This window comes from Idiotropiscis lumnitzeri, chromosome 13, assembly GCF_059441095.1.
Source record: "Idiotropiscis lumnitzeri isolate Australia: NSW breed Sydney's pygmy pipehorse chromosome 13, RoL_Ilum_1.0, whole genome shotgun sequence".
NCBI lineage: Eukaryota > Metazoa > Chordata > Actinopteri > Syngnathiformes > Syngnathidae > Idiotropiscis > Idiotropiscis lumnitzeri.
The window spans coordinates 11,563,223-11,584,964 of NC_142403.1; the positions used below are offsets into that span (position 1 = coordinate 11,563,223).

At 43.2% G+C, this 21,742-nt stretch overlaps 1 protein-coding gene across 1 annotated transcript in view; it reads right to left on the bottom strand.

Moving 5' to 3' along the window:
• Nucleotides 1-7,143: 7,143 nt before the first annotated feature.
• Nucleotides 7,144-21,742, bottom strand: part of insrb (insulin receptor b) — a 59,461-nt gene continuing 44,862 nt past the window's right edge. Inside the window, exons 5-23 of the mRNA XM_088314207.1 lie at nt 16,997-17,136; nt 16,718-16,862; nt 16,431-16,645; nt 15,527-15,653; nt 15,172-15,422; nt 14,419-14,586; nt 14,145-14,343; nt 13,053-13,185; nt 12,722-12,875; nt 12,440-12,588; nt 11,806-11,962; nt 11,168-11,264; nt 10,987-11,054; nt 10,686-10,915; nt 10,356-10,466; nt 10,118-10,280; nt 9,583-9,712; nt 9,368-9,502; nt 7,144-8,160 (exon numbers count right to left, since the gene is read on the bottom strand). Coding sequence (XP_088170333.1) covers nt 7,806-8,160; nt 9,368-9,502; nt 9,583-9,712; nt 10,118-10,280; nt 10,356-10,466; nt 10,686-10,915; nt 10,987-11,054; nt 11,168-11,264; nt 11,806-11,962; nt 12,440-12,588; nt 12,722-12,875; nt 13,053-13,185; nt 14,145-14,343; nt 14,419-14,586; nt 15,172-15,422; nt 15,527-15,653; nt 16,431-16,645; nt 16,718-16,862; nt 16,997-17,136 — 3,127 coding nt within the window. The 3' untranslated portion in view covers nt 7,144-7,805. The remainder of the gene's footprint in view (nt 8,161-9,367; nt 9,503-9,582; nt 9,713-10,117; nt 10,281-10,355; nt 10,467-10,685; nt 10,916-10,986; nt 11,055-11,167; nt 11,265-11,805; nt 11,963-12,439; nt 12,589-12,721; nt 12,876-13,052; nt 13,186-14,144; nt 14,344-14,418; nt 14,587-15,171; nt 15,423-15,526; nt 15,654-16,430; nt 16,646-16,717; nt 16,863-16,996; nt 17,137-21,742) is intronic.

Here is a 21,742-nt window from a genome sequence, read left to right on the forward strand (position 1 = left end):
ATCCACATGATTATTTCATGTGCCTTCTTTTGACCACTAAATATGACCTGGACTGTTTTTGTGTGACAACCAATAACAATCAAGCTCAAAAGGCAGAGTTTGCAATTCAGTGGCTTAGGCCGACTTTGTCTGATGTGTGCAACTTCAATCAAGATTCCAAGTTGGTTTGGATCACAAAATAAAACCAAAGACAATATGTCATTCCCACTTTAGAAAGGACACAGTTTTCACAAAATGACTTAGAAAGAAAAAAAAAAAGGAAGTGTGCCTTATGAATGGATGTCAACCATTCTATTATGTATTCTGTTACGGAAAAAAAAACAAAAAACAAAGCTGTGCCTATGTAATCCATTTTGAAGCTGGCAACTAAATGGTGGCCTCCTTTCTTGTGTAATTCTCAGGATGAGTGTCAAGTTGAGTAAAGTGCACATCATGGAGTGGAAAACTCTCAGCACTTTCCCACAGAGAGGGCAGGCACCAAAAAAGAAAAACATTTTCACATACAAGAATTCTCAGTTTTAACAGAGACAACACATACATGAGCACAGTGGACGCACTTTGAGCATCCATCAGATTGCTGACTTACGTTTTAGAAGGTTTTTGTTTTCCGTCTTGTTGTCTTCTCACGTTGTCCTCACACAGACTGACGATGATGTGAAACTGGCAGGCACAGATCGTGTCAGTGCGGTTTCCTCTTTGTGTTGTTCTGCACGAACACACTCACACAAAAAAAAAGCACGAATTGTCTTCATTCACTGGTGGATTTCCTCACACACGCGCACGTCTGATGCGCAACTTGCGGATTTGTGCACGTCCGATTGTACGTTGAGCAATGTGGTTAATGAGACATCAAGTCGATTGCTGTTTTCGGAGCTCGACTTTATACGAAACTGCAGTGCACAAATCTCTGGTGCAATTTTTTTTTATTTCAAAAAGGTTTGATTGGCCACAAATGGTGAACGCCATCCTTTAATTTAGTTCATGTTGCCTAAAATGGGTTAGTGTTTACAGTATTATTTTTGATTCATTGTAAATATGAAAAGAAGTTATTTGTTAAAAAATAACATAACACGCTTTACGCATTGAATGAATATGTTGTTGATTCGAACCAAGTTAATTAGAATACAATTTGAAATGTGAATTAAATATCTATATTTGAATTAAATATATATATAGATGAGCACTTTACCCAATTTTGCCGTTCCGTCCCGCGTCCTCCATCGGCGACTTGGGCAACCTTCCGTCCTTACACTTTCGTCCCCTATTTACAAAAACAATTGCTTTTCGTTGTCGTCCGTCTTCGCCTTTTTAAAGCGTATCTGTCCTTACACAAAAAAAGAACTGCAAAACTGCATACAATATATATATATGTGATGAACATGACAACTGCATGAAAAGAATTAATAAATTAATAACTAAATTAAACGTTTTTAATCTACACTCGACATCATCACTGCCTCTGGTAAGAAATGACAGAAAAGACATATTCTCCAATAATTTTATTCATAATTTTAATATAAACAGTTAATCGTTGAATAATTTACACACAGCAAGATTTGTATTTTCATATCATTGCAACATTTTCTGTACATGTCACTACTTGGCTCTCCTTTTGAAAACATAGAAAAAATAAATTGTCAAGCGTTTCATTTAGTCATGGCACATTTTTTGTCTTTTGTTTTTGATCCTGTACAATATGCATCATGTAATTGTGTGTGTGTGTGTGTTGATATATGTGATACATAAAGATAATGGCACATTTGGATCCAGTGTGAGGGATGAAGCGATCTCTCTGGGTTTGGACTATACAAACATACACACACACACACTCGCGCACACACACAAACAGCTGCAGACTCACAACAGGAACGAATACGCAACGCAACATCTCCACAAAAAAATGAGCACATCAGCATGAACAAAGATGAACAACAAAGAGGTAACCTGCACGACGACACAGCATGGTGGCCACTACAAGCGACTGTATGTGCACCGAGGAGACAACGCGCCAAACTAAAGTACTGCTGTGTGAAACTGGAGCAGACCACTGGACAGACCCCCATCTGTCCACAACTAATAAGACAAATCTTATTATCAGCAGTACTTCCCCCCCCCCATATTAAATTCATTCATCGCACATAGGCTTTACAACTTGGGGGCGGGAGGGCAAGGTGGTTGAACCATCTTTATAGCTTATTTCATCACTCGTCTTTCTCCCCGTTCCAAAGGATGCGCAGTGGTCTCGTCCAGTTTACACATTATTGAGCCCAATAAAATAAAAACAAGAAAAACTAAACATGCCTCAGTGATGCGCTTGGGCCTCGCATTGGAAAAGTACATCGGGTTGATTGAAGGCAGGTTGGGGGGGGAGGGGGGGGGGGTCACAAAATGGGGACGATTCGTTTATGTTGCCACAGGCTCGTCTCCTGTGTAGTGTCGTGGGCTGTGTCATCAACATCAACAACAACAGAAAATAGTTTCTTGTTTCTAGGAAACAACAAAAATGAAGTTATATACACATTAATAACAAATTCATCATGTACAAGAGTAGTAAAAGTTTACAGTAAGAAAAAGAAGTCATTGTTTGCCCTCCCTACTTTGGGTAAAACAAAAAAAAAATAATTATCAACATCTCTCTAAAAGATAATACTTTTTTTCTTTAAAACAACAACAAAAATAACATACAAATGCTTTGTTCTCAATCTGCACTGGCATGAGCAAGCTTGCAAAACCGATGCAGGGATTTTGAAATGGGGACACTTTCAACGGGAATTAATGGGAAGATGGGAAATTAACAAAAAGTCAAAATTTGTCTGGTTTGTCTGCAAAGAAAAACCAAATGAGGGAAACACGTTTCTGATAGCAGAATCGTGGCTCAATACGATTCCATATATTGGGACTGTAAGATTTTATTTTATCTTTCAGATGTGTGTGTTAAAATATTATAGATGGACCGATAGATAGTCGTAGTTTGTATTTTTTTTAATTCTCATTCAAATTCATTTAAAAATCTAAATGTGAAAACAATGGACAGAAGTGTTTTTTCACACAACAGTGACAATATGCAAATATCTTAATTCCCATTAATTCCTGCAGAAAAAGTCTGAGTGAATATTTCCAAAGAATGTGGTAAACTTCCAAAGTAAAGTTGCCGGAAAGTTTTGAATGTCAACTGCTGACCTCTGAGCAAGCGCTTCTTTCTCTCTTTTTTTTTTTTTTTTTTTCGTCATGAACAGAGTAAACTTCCCTAAATCAAGTGCTTTCGTTTTCTGGGCAGAAGAGGAGGGGATCCAGCGCTATTTACAGTTAAGAGCGATTTAATTAGCTTATTTTCTTAAAGTTGGGATGCACTTTAGCAAAAACGGGAGTCCCCACATTGTGAGTGCTGACTCGATAAATACACTTTACAAAAAGAAAGCGATCCGCTCCTTTTTCCATGCATGTTGCAAGCAGAACAGAGCAGACACAAAAGTTGCATTTGTTTCAAATCATTGGTCCTACTAATCCCAAATGATAATTTTTCTCTCCTTAAAAAGATTTACTTGCAAAGAATATATTTCAATTTCGTGTGGTTTTGTTTCATATTTGGAGGTCCCCTCTCGAGGGCTTGAAAAGCAAGGCACTATTGTGGGCGGGTTTGCGTTGCAATGCTCCCATCCAGCCACTAGGGGGCCAGGCCAAGACGCTTTCCTGATTGTCTCCAAAAGCAGACAAGATGTCAACATGGTGAAAAGAGCAGATCTTTTTTTTTTTCAATCACGTCCATATTTGCAAGGATGCTGAGAACTGTCTCTTCAGTCACAACTGATAAAAAAGGTAGCTAAGGTGTATCTCTTCTTCATCCACCTCCGAGCATCAGGCCGCCTCCCTGAGACTACAAAAAGGTTACAATCGACATTTTCTACATCTGTTTGGAGTTTGTATGGCACACAGGATTGTCCCAGTTTTGCTTTGTCCAACCCAAGAGGGAGGAAGTTTGTTTTAGGGGTGGGCTGCCTGCTTCTCCTCCTCTTCTTTAAAACCAGCCTCAACTGTCCTGATTGGCCATCCACACCCAATGCGCACAAAGTTGTCATCATGTTATTCTCTTGATATTCACAGTAGAACACTCGGAACACAAAGGACAATGAAAGTGCAGGCACTGACACTTCATGAACTAAAGTCTTGGGAACAACTATTGAGATGGGCCACAGAAAATCCCTTTTTTGTACCAGTGCACTGGTAAAAGATTCATGGTTGGATGGAAGAAATTTCTCTGACCACAAAGTTGTAAAAACAAAAGATTCCCTCAGACAAAACACACAATCCTGTTTTTGTCACAAAGGGGGGACCACCGCCATATTATTTCATTTTCACTGTTTTAGTGTCCCAATACTTTGGTCCATTTAGTGTACATGAGCACACGTGATTAGAAAAAGACGACTGAAATATGTTGAAGGAGCTCTCGTACTAATAAAAAAAAAATGGGGGAACTACTTTATGGAAAACCCACCAAAATGTGTGTCAGGCAGGAAGTAGAATTCTCACTCATGTTTGAAAAGATTGCATGTCAGGACAGCGTCTGGTGTGATTCCTCTGTGTGCACTGAGGTAGACTCGGGCCAACACAACATTGACGACGACGATGACGATAAACAACGCACACGCATTCCTCAACAACGACAAACAGGACTCGGGCATCGCTTCACCTTCACACACACACACCAATTTACTTCGTTTTTTAAATGCCCCACTCGGACGCTAACCGCTTTGCTCGTGATCGTACCAAAATAAATATCCACAAGTTGATGAGGAATTGCATATGCCACGAGAGGTTTCCGAGCCCCGTGCTCGTGTTTCATACGAGAGCGAGTACGACTAAGCTCGGAGCCGCTTGTGTTCACGGTGACTTGAAAGCCAAACGGTGCTGTGTCATGCGTGTGTGCAGTGATTCCCAACCATACCAAGTGATTGCCACACCAATTAGCCAATTTCACCAAACCAGTCAGAAAATGGCAATTTATTTCATATCTTGGTTCAGCTCTGTATGCCAGCAATGTACAGTAACAGGCAAAAACAATTAAATGCTCTTCCACTAGATGGCAGAAGCGCCACGTGGAGCACATTTTGCCGTTCGTCAAACGTTTTTTTTGGTGTGTGTGTGTTAACTGAGACCGATTTTTTTTCAGGTTGCAGTATATACTTTAGTGGCATGTCTGTTTGAGGTGATTTTTGTAATGTTAAAATCTTAAATAAGCACCTCGTCTCAATAAAGATTGGGAAACACTGATACTGTGACACAGCTCAAGTCTACTATGCATCAAATACTTTTTTTTTTTTAAATTTAACTATGCGACAAGGCATTTCCAAGAGATCAAGAATTATCTCAGCTCTCCCATCTCACACAACTCCAACGACGCTCCGCAACTCCAAGTTGGAGAAGGCACTGATTTAAAACCGAAGGGCTTCTCAAGGATTCTGATGAACGCTACCGAGCCCGATTGATGGCCGTGGTGGTCGGGTTGCACGCTCAATGACTGATATGCGAGAATTCATTAAGAGTGATAAAAGGAATAAACGTTGAGTGTTGAGGAGAAGCGCAACACGGCAATGCTCTCAGATTTGGAAGAAGGCAGGAGAAAAACGGCTGCTACTGGATTTTACAATGTCAGACCTGAGTGCACTTGCCACACTTTTCCACGACTCGCCTCCGTTGGGTTTTCTACTGCAATAAATAAGCAAAACGGCTTCAGTCACAACAGGCAGAAGGAGTGTCCCTTTTCTTTTGACTGTTTCCCCGAGGAGACTACGGGCACGCTGCAGCTACGGCGGAGCACAAAATCGCAGCGTCCGCAGCTAAGGCACTGCAACAGGGTGAGCAGGTATTAACATCAAACCCTGAAAAATCCTCAACCGATGAGCGACCAGCAGCGGTACAGATTAGCGGCACTGAAGGAGCATCAATCGGGTGCCTGCGCAGTCGAAAAGGGCCCAGACAACCGCAATGCATACGACGGGATATCTTTGGGATTTTCTTAAGCGTTCCACGTGGATGAACGCACAATCGGGGAATCGTGGGGGAAGCTGCCAAATTACAGTTTCATTCAATCATCAAAATTTTTAGCCCGCATTTAAATCTTCAAGTGATGTTGCAATTACAAAGAAAACACAAATAATGAAATGTATCCAAGCAGGATACAAATCAAACAATTGTCGCACTCGCATGCCGTCACTCAACAAGATCACGCGTCTGTCTCCTGTTGGAACTTTGCGGCTGTTGCGTGGAAGTAAGTGGGAGTGGAAAAATGGCGGAGGGATGGGGAAGCGTTACAAGTTGGAGAAATATGCCTACGCAAAGCCAACAAGGAGACAAAGATGACAGTCGCGGACACTGGACTGGATTGTCGGCCAGTTTGGAGATTGTGAACCAGTTCTGCTTGTTAAGCGGACATAAATGGATGACACAGGCCAACCCAACCCGGGACACTAAGAACCTTCCAACAAATACAGAACTTGTGTTGCCATCGCAAAGGAAGTACGTACATTCATTGGGCCGCTCTCGGACCAAAGTGTGATCAGACGCCACGTGACCTCCTGCGCCCCCTTTTCTTTAAAGCTTTTTGTTTTCGTCATTTAAAAAAAAAAAAAAAAGAAAAAGGCTCCTCTTTAAACAGACAGAGTGTCCGAGGGGAGCTTAATAACATCAAGAAGAAAAAAAAAAAACAATAGAGTGGGTTGAACTTATTTCCCGTTCAGGTGGTCACAAGACGAGAGCAGAGAGCACTGATGGCGGGTTAGTGGGATATCTGGGGCTAGAAAAATAAAAACATTTCAAGGAAAAAAATAAAATCTAGATACTAACAAAGCTTTGGATGAAAAATATTACAAATATGAACTATATACAAAAACATCAATGTCATATATTATATATATAAAATGTTGGTACCTTAATACCAATATTCCATATATACTATATATATTATATAAATTCATATATTTCTATACCTAGTAAAATATATCAAAGCAGCAGCTATTGGTCAGTCTGAGGAACTCTTTTGTCCAATTCATAACTGTTTAAATATCCTTCAGCCATATAAGTGAGGACACAGATAGAAAAGAGAGAAAACTAAATAAATTAAAACTATTCACCCGATGAATATGTGTGTCGTTTTGGAATTCTGGGGGCGAAAAAACAAAACAAAAGCCAAAAAAAAAAAAAAAAAAAGCAAGACCCAACGTTCCTCGACGATTCGATGTTTGTTCTGCGATCAATTCATGCCACCGTTTCCAAACTGAAATGAAATCGTGGTTGAAAGGGGAACAAACGCAAGCGCAGAGAGACACTTCATGTCTTCACGTGTAGGCCACATTTGCAAAGGCCACGATCTGAGTAGCGGAAAAAGACGCAGTCAGGAGAGGAAACGGAAACGCCCGGTGGAAGGGAGAGCCACGTCTTTCCAGAGGTCGAGCGTAAGAGCAGCCTTGTGGTTGGCTAAGGTTCCTCCTGTTCACAGTTCTTTGTTGTTGTTTTTGTCGCCCGTTCCCAGCAAAACGCCTCATTGGAAACGTGGCGACAGCAAGAAACAATGGGACGAGAGCAGAAAGAGCCATGTGCTGTTTGCATCCCTTGCTAGCCTGTGTTTGGCAGTCATGAGGAAGAAAAAGTAAAAGTCCTGAGATCGGTGTGAGTGTGTGTGTGTAGGGAAGGTCTTCTCCAAGGATAAGAAAAAGGAGGACCGTGAAGAATTCCGAGAGGGCTGCGGCAGAAAAGAAGGAAGGTTGAGGTCGGGCCAGTTCAACGAGTTCTTTGGGGGACAACAGGAAATGTTAGGAAGGGCTGGATCTCGGCAACGATAAGATTCGTCCGTTTTTCTTGCCACCGTTCATGTGTGTGTAGGGGACGTGCTCCTCATAGTTCCCCCTGAGGGCCACAGAAGGCCCGCTGTCCCTGCCTAAGCTCTCCTCTCTCTGCGAGTACGAGGACGGGTCCAGGGGGATGCTCTCCATGTTGTCCAGGTCCAAGTCAAACTCCTCGCTCTCGGGGACTTTGTTCTCCTCGCTGTAGAAGAAGGAGAGCTCCTGGAAAGACGGGTGCAGGTCCTCCCGCAGCATCTCGATGATCTCGTGGAACATCGGCCGCATTTTGGGATTGTACTGCCAGCACATCTGCATTAAGTTGTGCCTGCAGGTCGGAGACAGGAAACTCACAAATTAGGAGACGAGGAAAAGCGACTGCACCGATGACAAAGATTTACTCACGTTCATTCAACAAGGGCAGCAGCTATTAAATAAAGTCAACCGCCCACCATCGTAGGTTCCATATTTAGGGTCCCGCAGATATTCTTTTTAAAAAGTTGACGCTTACTTACATTGGCTGTATTTCCACTCTTTACAGTGGATGGCGGCATACTTTTTTTTAGCTTGACCACGCCAGCAAAACAGCACATTTCAGCACAGCGAGTTTGCGTTGCCAGTTCTTGAATGTCATGTGCTCGAATCCTGCTTTTTAAACCGACAGAAATCCATGGCTGTAGGTGCATTTCTCTCTCTCTGAATATATGTGTTTAAAAGTATTTGTAGTATTTTAAAAGTGTGCTTAAAGACCTTTAAAAAAAAAAAAGAAAAAGGAAACCGCAAATGCTATAAAACTAGAGAATATTTAAGCAGGTAAGGTCTGGAACGAAACCCTTGCAATAGATTTATTTTATTTTTATAAATTGAGAAGTCTCCCGATCATCCCATCATTTAAAGTACAAATTAGTTTCACGGACGGACACATAACGTGCATGTGAGGTGCACGTTATGGCCACTTGGGGCCGCCATCCTCATGTTCCACCGAAGTATGTGTGGCTTGTGCGTCTGGCTTTTAAAGGAGGTGCCTGGCTCGGTGAGTGCCGTGGGCGTCAGGGACAATGTGGAATTGGCTGGCTGCTAACTTGCCAATCCATTATCCAGTCAGCGTGTTGAGCAACTCAGCATTTGTTTTTTTTAGCGTTTGTTCAATTAAGCGATTGAAAGTGCAGCTGTGTCTATCCCTGACCAGCATAACAATTCATTCGAACTAGCGATGGCAGGATAACATCAATTAGTTAATATCGCTACGTCACATTTTGTGGGCATGCTGTTGTGATTCACTTTGCGCATTTTATCTTCATTCATTTATCTTTATTCGCCATCTTTCTAGCTATCATTCCTCCAACCATCGTGGCAACTTATTTTTACGCAAAGCGGTGCGTAGTCTGGGTGGAAAAAAGATCCCTGCTTTGACCTTTTTTTTGTAATCAAATTATTTGAGTTATTCAATTAACTGTTGCAAAACACATGCACAACTCACAAACTCTTGCAATTGTCAATGAGAACAACTGGCACAGCGGCTTTCAAAGACTCACATCCTCTCTGGACAGTTGTCCGGGCGGTCCAGGTATCCTCCGTCCATGACAAATTTGAGAACCTGTTCATTGGACAGGCCCTGGTAAGGCTGCTCTGCTAGCGTGCTGATCTCCCACAGCACGACGCCGAACGACCTGCACGAGCAAGAAAATGTCTCAGGATCGCATTTTGCTGCTTGTGAGGCGTGCGTGGGCGTGACAAGCTGGTGGCCTACCAGCAGTCAGAGTGGGCAGTGAAGACTCCGTCCTTCAGAGACTCTGGAGCCATCCACCTGACAGGAAGCAGGCCCTTTCCGCCTTTACGGTAGTAGTCGGTCTCATAGATGTCTCGCGTCATACCAAAGTCTGAGATGAAGGCAAAGGAGGAGAACAGAAATCAAGAGGCGGTGCGGTTAGTTTCTAGCAATCGTAATAGACGCAACATCAAGCACAGCTGGACTTTCAATCCAATAATTGGAAATGCATTGAGCATCTTATTTACATGGATAGAAGAGTGTAAAAAAATCTGACATTATCACACAAAGCATGTTGACCACACTCCAAACTACAAATGCAATAATAAACTGTTATTAAACGACAAATGTACGACAAAAGAAAACTACAATGTTGAATAGTGCTAAAAACAAAAAATCATTTACCAGTAATGAGGTCAGCTAAAACGAACAATGACTTTTTGCACATGGACTTTATGAAAAGAACAATTGATACTCAAACAGATATAAAATAGGGGGAAATCATTTTAATCCCTACCTCCAATCTTGACGGTGAAGTCTTCTGCCACCATGCAGTTTCTAGCTGCCAGGTCCCTGTGCACAAACTTCTTGGCGTTGAGGTAGGCCATGCCGTCTGCAATTTCCGCAGCCATCTGGATCATCTCCTTTAGGGTAGGTGGAGGACGACCGGTTGGGTTGTTCTAGAAGAGAAATAAGAAGAAATGATGATGATGTGAATATGTGGTAGAATATTGGCAGTTGCAGGCCGTGCCAACCTCAGAGTCCGGTCTGAGGCTTCGTAGATAGCTCTTCAGGTCACCGTGTGTCATGAGCTCCATCACCACTAGGGTGGGCTGACCCTTGGACACAACACCTAAGAGGCGAACCTAAAGAAAAAATACAATTGATCAAAATTGCACATTGGAAAACAGCCACTCTTCTATCATGAATGTCGGATCTGATCATGTGAGCCAGCGGGACTAAAGATAGAAAAGAATGTTGGGACAGTAAAATGAGCAATTACAAGTGGGAATGTCAAACTGTGAGTCAGTATGGTAGTGCCAGTCATGAATCTGTGAGTAATGAAAGCGTGGTGAATTAATTACCACATGGTGGCAGCTGAAGGCCTTCATGACCGAGGCCTCATTGAGGAACTCGATGCGCTCTCGCAGGCTGGCCGATTCGTTGACCGTCTTGACGGCCACACGCGTGTCCGGGTCACCTTTGACGATGTCCTTGGCGATTCCTTCATACACCATGCCGAAGGAGCCCTGACCCAGTTCCCCGAGCACTGTGATCTTCTCCCGTGGGACTTCCCACTCGTCGGGAACATAAACTGCACAAAAATGGAGGAGTTATAGAAGAGATGTACGCTCTTTCCGCCAGGTTTGCTATGACGGTTCTTACCGTCATTGGCGCTGAGATACTCCGGGTTTGAGGAGGCAATGAGAGGTCCAGTTGGGCCCTCTGTCTGCCTGTAACAGAACGAGAGGAGAATTTTTTGTGACATTTCTGCAATGTCAAATAGAAGCTTGGATTCCAATAATGTAGGGAAACGTCGCCTTAATGAGCAGCAGGTTCTACGTACTTTTTCTTGAACACCACAAAGACGGCACCTCCCACAATCAACAGCAGGATGAAGCAGATAACTGGGCCAATTACAACCCCAATTATACCAGGATCTTCTGCAAGACACATACACATCTTTGGTCAGCTAACAATTGCAAGGCAGGCCAACAGAAGGCTTTTTTCATAATATTTCTAAGTTAAATACCTGGGACTAATTCAAAGGAGCTCTAGTTTTTTTTCTTTTTTGGTAAGAGTTTTATAGAACAATTATTTTGATTTCATAATTCTATTTTTGTATATTTTTTAAGGAAACATATTTTTTATGTTCATTTTGAGTTAAAAAGAAGACTGAGAATTAAATAGTGTGCAGTGTACTCATGGTACGACAAAAAGCTTTGGGCATACACAAGACAAAAAGATGCTGCTCTAAGTGCGTGCAGATGTGCAGACTGAGCTCATGATGCAGGAAAACACTCACATAAAATAAGGCCATTAAAATAATTGAGTGCTTACATTTCATCCAATTTCCAGCAAAAAGCAAATTTGATGTCATAGTAATAAACCTTGACATGGCTATAAATCAATAAAAGCACCAAGGACCATCCCTGTGCAAGTTTCAATCCACTTGACTGAATAATAACAAACATGCAGCCTTACTGTTGGGCATGAAGAAGTAGGCGGTTTCTGTGAAAGAGCCGTTTCCTGCCAAGGAGGTGGCGCGGATCCTCACGCTGTAGTTCCCCGGGTGAACCAGCGACAGCTTCGTGCCGCCAGACTTGAGATACGCGGGCCGAGAAACGCAAGCGGTGTGGACCTGGTGCCCCGCCCCCAACATAAAAAAAGTCAGCAATCCAAATAAGATTTAGATTATTTGTCTGTTCATTTTATCATGTGCCAACATATTGTAAAAAAAAATAAAATCAAAAGTTTCATTTAAAGGTCAAACATGCTATAGATTTGAATAGAATCCTCATTTAAGCTGCAGGATGCGGGCAGAGTGCAGAGTACAGTGGAGAGGACATGCCTGCATTCTAGTCTTCCTTCCTGCCTCTGTAACTATGGCAACAGAGCAGCTAGCTGGCTCTTGTACTCAGGGAGCGGCACCATGAATAGCAATGCAAGTCGAATTCACACATTTATGCCCCACAAACAAATCAATATATGCTAACATGAACAGCAGAAGCAGCAGTTTTTATTTTATTTTTAAGGTCTTACGTTTCTACGACAGCATGGCATTGTAAGCAAAGGGTGGAATTACTAGACAGGCCAGGCCTGGTTTGCAGGTACTGACCTCAGTCTCCCCAACCTTCCTGTAGAAGACTTCATAGAGGATGATGAGCCCATTTGGAGAGATGGGTGCCTTCCACTTGATGAACACAGACGCAGGCTCGCCGTTCATTAACTCATGGCTCACCTGGCTTGGGATGTCATCTGCTTTCTCTGTACATATCAGACCATGAAAAAGATTAAAAAAAAAAAGACAATATAGAGATGATCTTGCATGCTTTGGGAACTGTATTCTTGATCATGTCTGTAAAACAGCACGTTTGTTTTTAAAGAGAGGTGGCTTTACCTTCTGGCATCGTTCTAGCACTGATGTATGTCGCCATGCTGCAGCGCTTCAGGTCTGTCGGATGGTTGCAGGCCATGATCTCAATCTTATAACTTGTAAAGTGTTGCAGGTTGGAGATGACAGTTGATTCTTTTGAGAAGACCTTCAGTTCAACCTGTGCAAGGAAAAAAAAAAAAATCAAGGATGATCGTCATTGAATAGAGACATTTTTCCCCCTGCCGAACTGGAATGATCAAGTCTTTCAAATGATCATGTCACTTAAGCCAAGATGGAAAACGCAACAATCATTTGACAGGCAGCCTAAGCAGTAAAAAAAAAAAAAAAAAAAGACCTTAGCTCCCTCCTCATCCTCGTCTTTTGGTGTGGCTTTGGTGGAACCGTTAGGAACGCTGGGGGCTGTGGGGAGAAGGAAAGGCATTTCCGTGGCGTTGGCCACCCCAACAGAACGCCGCCGGCGCGAAGGTCTGGATAAAAGAACACATGAAGCATTTGGCAAAAGTTTAGAAGGCAGTATGAGGCTCCAGATGAACGAAGGACAAAAACGCGGCAGTGGGCAGAAAAGTTTTAAATCTACCCTTGATATATGCTCATAAAGGATTCACATGTGTAATTGCATTTCAGTTGAATTTCTCCTCAAGGCCAGGTCTGACCGCGTGACCTTCTAACAGCCTCCACTAGATGGTATTCATGAGCCAACATCCACTTCCTGAAATGAAAACGCACCCCTGAGCACATTTAGCAAAAGCCGCTTTCGCAGTTTTGTACGAACTCTCAAAGACAAAACATCTCATCACTTTAAACCTTTACCATACTCCGCTTGCCGAGAGTTCAGAGTCGCAGACTTAAGTTAAAAGCGACTCAGGTGGGAGAAAATCGTCCTCCATCCCCGTTGCGTGATGGAAAAGAGGAACATGGAGCGTCTTTGTGCACTGCGTTGCATGACACTGACCGATTACAGCATGAGCTCAAAGTCCGACTGAGGCGAGTGTGTGTGTGTGTCCGAATGGCCGTCTGCATGACTGCACACCTGACTGGCGTGAATGATAATGGCTACAATAATCACTCCCGTAGGGAAGCCGCAATAGAGCGCGTGCACGTGTTTCAAGTGGATGGGTTAGGTGCGCTGGGGCCTCCAACATCAGCACCTCCCACCATGTGCCCACCCACTGTGCTGCCCGGAACAAAAACAAGTCCACATAAATGAGACACACAAACATTGAAGGCCGAGGCAGAGTTGGCACGGAGCTACAGTAGACAAAAGACGGGTGATCATGTGCGGCTGGTTGGAGGATCGTTGATAGTCTGCCGTGCCGCCGAGAGACGAATCACAAAGCCGCTCGCATGTTAAAAATACCGGCAACGTATTATCGGTGACAGCACTTTGACTTTCTACCAGAAAATCAAACCCAACCGTGAAACGTACCTGCTCTCAAAGACTTCATTGTGCAAGTAGTTCTCAAAAGTCTTGCGGTACTCAATCTCCTCCTGCTCCTTCTTGAGCTGAACGTCCGTCTTTGGGCAGGCGCAGCACTTGCCGCCGACGTTGGGCTCATCTGTGTGGTTCCACTTCTGCTCGTCATCGCTGTCCAGGTGAGTCGGGGTCCGCGACGGCAGCTTCATTCCTGTCCACAGACATTTGTGAGCGTGACAAACTCATCGCATTTGCCCCAAAAGAACCCACATGCTTGGAGAGCAACCTTGCAGGCAGTAGTCGAACTTGTAGAGGTCACTGTCCTCGGGTTGCTTGCGGCAGACGACCCGGTAGTGGGTGATGTTGCCGTTGGGATTGGTGGGAGGCTTCCACTTGAGGATGATTTGAGAGGAGGAGTTGGAGGAGGAGATGGGATCCAGAGGCACTGAAGGCTCTGAGGAAGATTGAGGTAGACAAACGTTACCGCGCAACAATCGAGAGACGTCTGGCTCGATCCGTCATCATTGATTTTTTTTTTTCCCTCTCTTATTGCTGTACGAGGGGAACCTGCTGAGTTTTTGTCCCCCAGCGGCGCTCCGGAGCAAAGATTTGAATGAGTTGGTCCTTTGTTTGCACGTTGGCGTGCGTGTGTGTGTGTGTGTGTGTGTGTGTGTGTGTGTAAATGACGATCGCGGCGTTCCTGCCAAGTGTTTCGCTCTGATCAGCAGTCAGCCGCGGTAACAGGCAAAGACACATCGGCTATTAAAACGTAGCAAGAAAACATCCTGCTACGAGCAGAGATTCAAACAATGTTGCGTAAACAATTCATGACAACTTTTGCTAATCATTTATGAGTCAGGATTTTGGTTGTGCCTCAAGGACACACAAAATGCTTTTTTCCTAGAGAACAATTACATGATAACTACGAGCGACCTGGAAGGCAAAGACGGTCAAAAGTTCAAATTTACATTTTTTTTTTTTTTACATTTTAAAAATAAAGGCCAACAATTCGTTCCACAAATGTGTACGCGGAACTCACTGGAGGCATCTGTGCGGACGTAGATGATGTCACTCTTGGCCCCATGAACCTGATGCTCATCGGATGCAGACAGTTGAGTTTTGACCATGATGGCGTACTGCGTCCACGGCTTCAGGGGTCGGATCAAATGGCCCGGCTCCGCTTGCTCCTTGTTGTCGGGGACGCGGGCTGGCGGGTCAACGTCGGCGATCACCCAGCTGTTAGAACCGCACGCATCCTGCCCATCAAACTCTGTCACGTTCTTGTACGGCCTGGGAAGAGAGAAATCAACTGTCATATGAAGCATCAATTCATGCGAACACACAAAATCCTCCTCCATGACCAACACAAAACTTGACGTGTGTCAAATGCTTACGCTTCTTTGTAGAGAACCATAAAGCCCAGCAAGTCTCTGAAATCTAAAGGCCAAAAAGGCTCCCACTTGACTAAAATTTTGTTCGATGCCGCCTTGATGAATGTGAATTTCAGCAGCTTGGTTTCACCTGTGGGAGAAAGCAGACGATTGGCTCGCATCTTTGAGTAAAACATAAGAAAAGAAAAAGGTTGTGACATGATTCCTCACAAATACAGATGGCCTAATAAAACGACATCTGCAAACATTGGCTGACTAAATCTTTGAAGACATAAACAATGTGAATAACGCAATAAAAAAAAAATGGAAATCATGTGCGGCTCTATTGTCAAAATCACACTAGAAATAAACAACAACCAACTCATTAAATGTCTCATGAAAGAACTTTAAAGTCAGTGTCAAGCTCAATAAAATGTGTTTGTTACAGTAATGACGATTTAGTCAAGCTGAGAATCAAGACCCAAAGCAACGCATTTCGAGCTGCGCACAAATTAGCGGCAACTCGAGGAGATGAATTTAAAATGGGTCCGAAAGCGTACGCCGAGTTCTGCCGTTGTACCGTGAGTGATCCTCGGAGCTTAGAGAAATTATTATCAACTTTTCCACAGGTCAACGCGGCTACGTTGGCACGTCGGTATATATGTTGATGTTTTGAAAAAAGCGAAAATGAAGCTTGAAAAAGCAGCTATGGTGTACACAAAGAGCTATTTAGACCAGCACACTCCATTTGCCATCATGTTCAAACTGAATTTCCTTTTTTGGGGACTATGACGTGTTTTTCCGTCAAAAGTTCGATTTGGGACTCACTGTTAAACGTTAAACCAAAAACAAACGCAGATTTCGGCTGTGAGTCTGAGTTTGAGTAATTCCTCCAATTCCGAATCCAAGTTCGATCTCGTCAACTCACAAGAGGCTTGGTCCCCGTTGGTGCGCCCGGCGATGTCGTTCTTTTGGTTGCGCTTGATGGTGCCCGTCACCGCCTCCATTTTGTTGATTTCAGACATACACAGTTTGGAGTTATAGTGGAAGAAGGTGCGGCCGCGCTGGATGGTCAGGTTGTGCTTGGACCAGTCCCATAGCTCACGCAGATTCTGGTTGTCCAGTGCATAGAAGGCGTAAATGCTGGAAAAAGATACATTGCATTCATTAGACACGGTTGGGGAGGAAGAGGAAAAGGGGGGGAAGCAGACTTACTCTCCCTCAAGATGCTCCCCCCTGATGATGCGCAGTTTACGGAGGAATGAGAGGGACACGAGGGCGTAGGCTCTGCGAACCGTCAAGTACCCTGTGATCTCCTCAATCTGACCCAAACTGGCCTCCAGCTCAGCAGCTATGTTGTCTGCAAAGGGAAAAAAAGCAGAGTCAGGAAAAAACAAAACAAACAAACACGTATCCGTTCAGTGAAGTTAGCGAGGACGTGACGTGAGCGAGAGAAGGTAGAGACCAAGATGAAAATGTGTCAAGTGTACTCACTGCCGCCTCGAATCTTGATGATCAAGTTGCCGTGAAGGACGGTGCAACCTCTCAACGCCTGGGCCGAGGTGACCGAGTCGATGGTTTTATTGCCCACGCAAAGTTTGGGACAAAGGCCTGCGCACGGCGAGCATGTCAACCTGTGCAGATTGAGAGCAGCATCGATAAAACCATCAGCATCCTAATGAGAGCGGCGAGGGCAGCGCTCGCTGACATGATACCGGTCGAAAGCGATCAATACAGACAAGCAAGGACGTTTACTCAAAAAGGGATGAGTGCGTTCGATGCGGTTCAGAGACGACGTTTGGGAATTTGAATTTTTATGACGTGACATTAACGCAGCACAATGCGTTAGAACAACAAAAGGAGAAATGTGGCATCCAAACAAAGAGCAACACTGGTGCGCTTTGTTCGTTTCTGGTGTGGGTGAGGCTTTGTTGGAGAAATGGCGCGTTTGTGCTCTTCCTTTACTTTGTTACAGTCAGCAATCAAACAACAGCAGTAGCGCCTCAATGTGGTGGTTTGCCTTAACATAAAAAAATAATAATATGATACCAAACGGTTACAGGAGAGATTCTGAAGTCGACCAGACAAAAAAAAATGTTGACTCAAATGATGAAAGCATTCTTCATAAGCTCAGCTCTAAAAAAAAAAAAAAAATGGCTCCCCGTTTTTACAGCATTATTTATCCACAAAAAAAAAAGGGCGGAGCGGCCTAAACGGGCAATGTTGAGAGAAAAATATTTGCCCTCAGAACAAATCAATTCACATGACTTCCGAAAAGAAATTTGATTTGAAATGCTAACTTGTCAGTCTCTATTTTGGTGTCCATTCACATCTTTTGTTGTTGTTGTTTTTTTTTTTGTTTTTTTTTTTTTAAATCAAACCGATTTGCATACTGGTATTTTGGAAAGGAGTCAAATGACTTTCAACATGACTGGGTTAGTGGTGCATAAGAAAATGTGCCTGAAGAAGACAAACAACTGGCTGTTTTTTTGTTTGTTTTTTTTAACCCTGAAAGCAACAAGAAAAACCACAAATTCGAAGTGCGCAGACGGATTGGACATGGAATGGGAGATGAGCGAACGGAATGAAGCAGGAATGTGTTGTGATGTGCGTCGGCTTGGAGCGGGCATGACGCAGCACTTCCAACACAACACAACACAACAAGGCCGAGAGTGTTCGGAGAAATTAAAAGGCCCTTTTACACCGCCTGGAAAAGAGTGAGAAGAAGCAGCCTTGTCCACCCAAACTAGTTTTTGCCTTCTTTTGAAAGTACGTGCGCTGTAATGTCGACATCTGTGTGCAAAGGTCGTCCGCAATGTCGTGACAAGGGGTGAGAAGTTCAACAAGTAAAACCGTGACGCATCCAATTAACTTCATCGCGTGTTGCTGTGCGAAAGAGCAAAAGGCCGTTTGGCTGGCTCTGATGCAGAAATTATGTGGGTTCAATCCTGTGTGAACGTGTTTTAAGTGATATGAAATAATATGCACTCAAAGTCGTAGTGGTCGTATTTTACAAGGGACGTCACTTCCGTTTTAGTTCCAAATACATTTAAAATGTGCAACTAAACAATAAACATTTTACACTTGCAGTAAATTAACACTTTCAAAGTGTTGAAATTGGAAAATTGTGCATTAAGAGAAATTGAACATTAAGAGTTTTATTAATATAAAAAACACTGTTTCAGCGATGGTGTTTTTTGGGTGATTTATACACAAAGACGAGTTGAGTTGATGCATTAATTTAGCTTTTACCCCAAAAGTTGATCTTAATTAATATGAATCAAAATAAGTATTTATTCATTTTGTATTTATTTTGTGTTAAAACATTTTCCTTTTCATTACATGACTGGATGAATGATACATTGCAAATTAAAAGAAGTGCAAAATGGACAATTTCTTAAATTGAATTGACTAAGAAAAATCACCAATTGACTTTAAAATTATTTGAGTCTAATAATTGGCTTATTTATAAAAAAAAAATACTATTATTATTGTATTTATTTTTTTGCATACTTTATTTCACCTCATTCACCTCGGTATGACTGTCCATTACAAAAAACAAACGTAACCACAAAGGTTATAAGACCCTTGCTTGAAACGTCCACAACTACCAATTAAAATCAGGAAATAATTCAAGGTTAATATATTGTCAAATAAGTTCTGACTACCATCTAGCATGAGGCTGTTTTGTTTGATTTGCACAATGAGCATTGTGCCTCTTCCTTTGCACAAACCAAAATGAATGCAGAAACGACAAAAATGTGAGATGGCGGCTCAACAGTCGACATTCGAGTGTTTTGCGTGAGCGGCGGCCTCTCACTGCAGACATGTGCTGGTGCTCGTCATCACATAGAAAAGACGTCTTCATCGTGCCGCTTTGCAGGGGAGCCATTCACAAAAGGACAGCTTCGACTAGCAAGCGTGCGTGCGCGCGCACACACACACACACGAGCACGCACACACACACACATAACCGCATGGAGGATAACGTTTCATTCGCAAATGAGGCCTCTCAAAAGAAACATAATCCCGCTCTTTAATTGTGCGTGAAGCCTTGACAGCTTTGCCTCCGATGCAAACTAAAAAGTTGCGCATTATTTTCGAGTTTGCTTCTACCAGCATCTGAAGTAACGGCCATTGTTCTTCGCAATGGATCAAGTCTGCGATGCATGCGAGGATTAGGGGAGTAAAAATTCAACTTCCAAAGCAGCTTTGTGGTTCGCTTGTTAATGTGAACAAAGGATGCATGCTTTTTTGTTTTGTTTTGTTTTATCCCAGAATGTAGACCAAACAAGCATGCGTTAACTACCATTTAATATTATGTTTATGCTTCAAGCCTTGCCATGCCATCTGGGACTGCCTTAGGATGGAGTTCATTTGAGGAGTGCAGTTGCGGATTTGAGTGTGTCAAATGGCCCGTAACAATTTCCCGAATGATAATCCTTAAGGGATGAAGTTCCACCACCGAATATGTATATACATCACCGTTTTCCGCCTTATGAGTTATTGGTCATAAGTGGAAAGACTCAGTTGTGATGTCGACTAAACAAGGGAAGGAGGCAAATCTCTCTGGCTCCCCACCGCCCCCCTTCCACACGGAAAATCACATATTCAGCTCCTTCAGAAGTAACGCTCTAGTTGCAGTGTAGAAAGGGAAAATGTTTTGGCCCGTTGTAGTGAAAAACACAGACGCACAGGCAGACAGCAGGCAGCTCTTAAAGGGCCGGTGTTCATGTGTCCAGTTGAACTCAGTGACTTGGGCAACGGTGTCCGGACCAAGCAATTTTAAGAGTGGACCACGCTCGCTTTCAACTACGCCGGTCGCTTTGCTTCATCGATCTAGCAGTAGTTATACTAAACAGTGAGAGCACACATCAACCGTGGTCGTCGGAGAAAAAGCAAGCAAGCGTTGAAAGCAGTCAACGCAACTGTAGTTCCTCAAAAACTTTTGTCCGACCTGAACGTGTTCCAGTGGCTTGCCAGTCAGAGATAATTGCCGGTAGCCGTACGGATGACTGTCGCGTCCGTTCAGTCACTGTTGTTGTTCTTTTGCAGCCAGAACTGCTTCTGACTAACCTTTGGTGCACTTTGATTGCGTTCTTCTGTGACTGCATTTGGGTCTCACTTTTTTGTGATGTTTGCCCGGAAAGGGCACAGAGAGAGGGGACAGAGACAGCAACCAATCATTCACACTTGAGCGACAGTTGGTGTTAAATAAAGGCATTTGAGGTGCAACAGCATTTAAAGGATGTTTAATTGCGTTTAACATTCATTTTAGACACGTTCAAAATGAATAATGTTCAAATGGTAAATGGGCTGTCACTTTTATAGCGCTTTTCTATCTTCAGTAGTCAAAGCGCTTGACCGACTGATGGCATACCATCAGGAGCAACTGGGGGTTCGGTATCGTGCTCAAGGATACTTAGAGATGGTCACAATTACTGGGGATCGAAACCGCAACCTCTCGGTTGGGAAACCATTCTACCAATGGGCCATTTTTCCATTGGGTGTATTAAAAGCTCAGAGTGTGTGTTCTTTTTTGTTGTTATTTTTAGCAAACAAAAGTATTTATTTAAATCAACACAACACAAGTGTCGAAATGCTTGCACACTGGTAACATCTTTAATTATTTCACCACATGACAGAGATCTCCTCAGGGCAACCTTCTCTTATTAGAGGACAAAAAGAAAGCGCTCGCTCCCATCTGTCCTCCTCCTCCTTCTTCACACCCTACTAATGTTTCGGCACAATGCAAAACGTGCTCCTCTTGCCACGAAAGACTCGACTCATCTCGCGACATGCATGTCAGATTTTCCAAGCCGCAAAGGGACAACAGGACCACGTTACCCAATATGTTTTAGTCTCCCTGTCCAAACCTGCAAAAATGTTTTGGAAAAATGTGCCGCTTTTAATAACATTTGGACTTTCGAAAGAAGACATCCACTGATGTGCTCTCTGTGATCTTCAGTTGATGCAGAAAACCCACGTCAGAGTTTTTCAACACTGCAATTTGCCTCTTTGTCCGTTTTTAGCCAAGGAAGTGGACGACACGTGCGTCAGTTATGCTGACCACAGCAAGCGCCGACTCGGATTAAATCCAAAATATTAAAGAAAAACACCAATCCTTAATACATTTGCTTCACATGAAATAATCACACTTAAGCCGCCTAAGTGAACATGTTCCAAGTCACTGAGTAATCTTTCAAACAGGAAATTAATCAGTTATTGGCAGCAAAACGA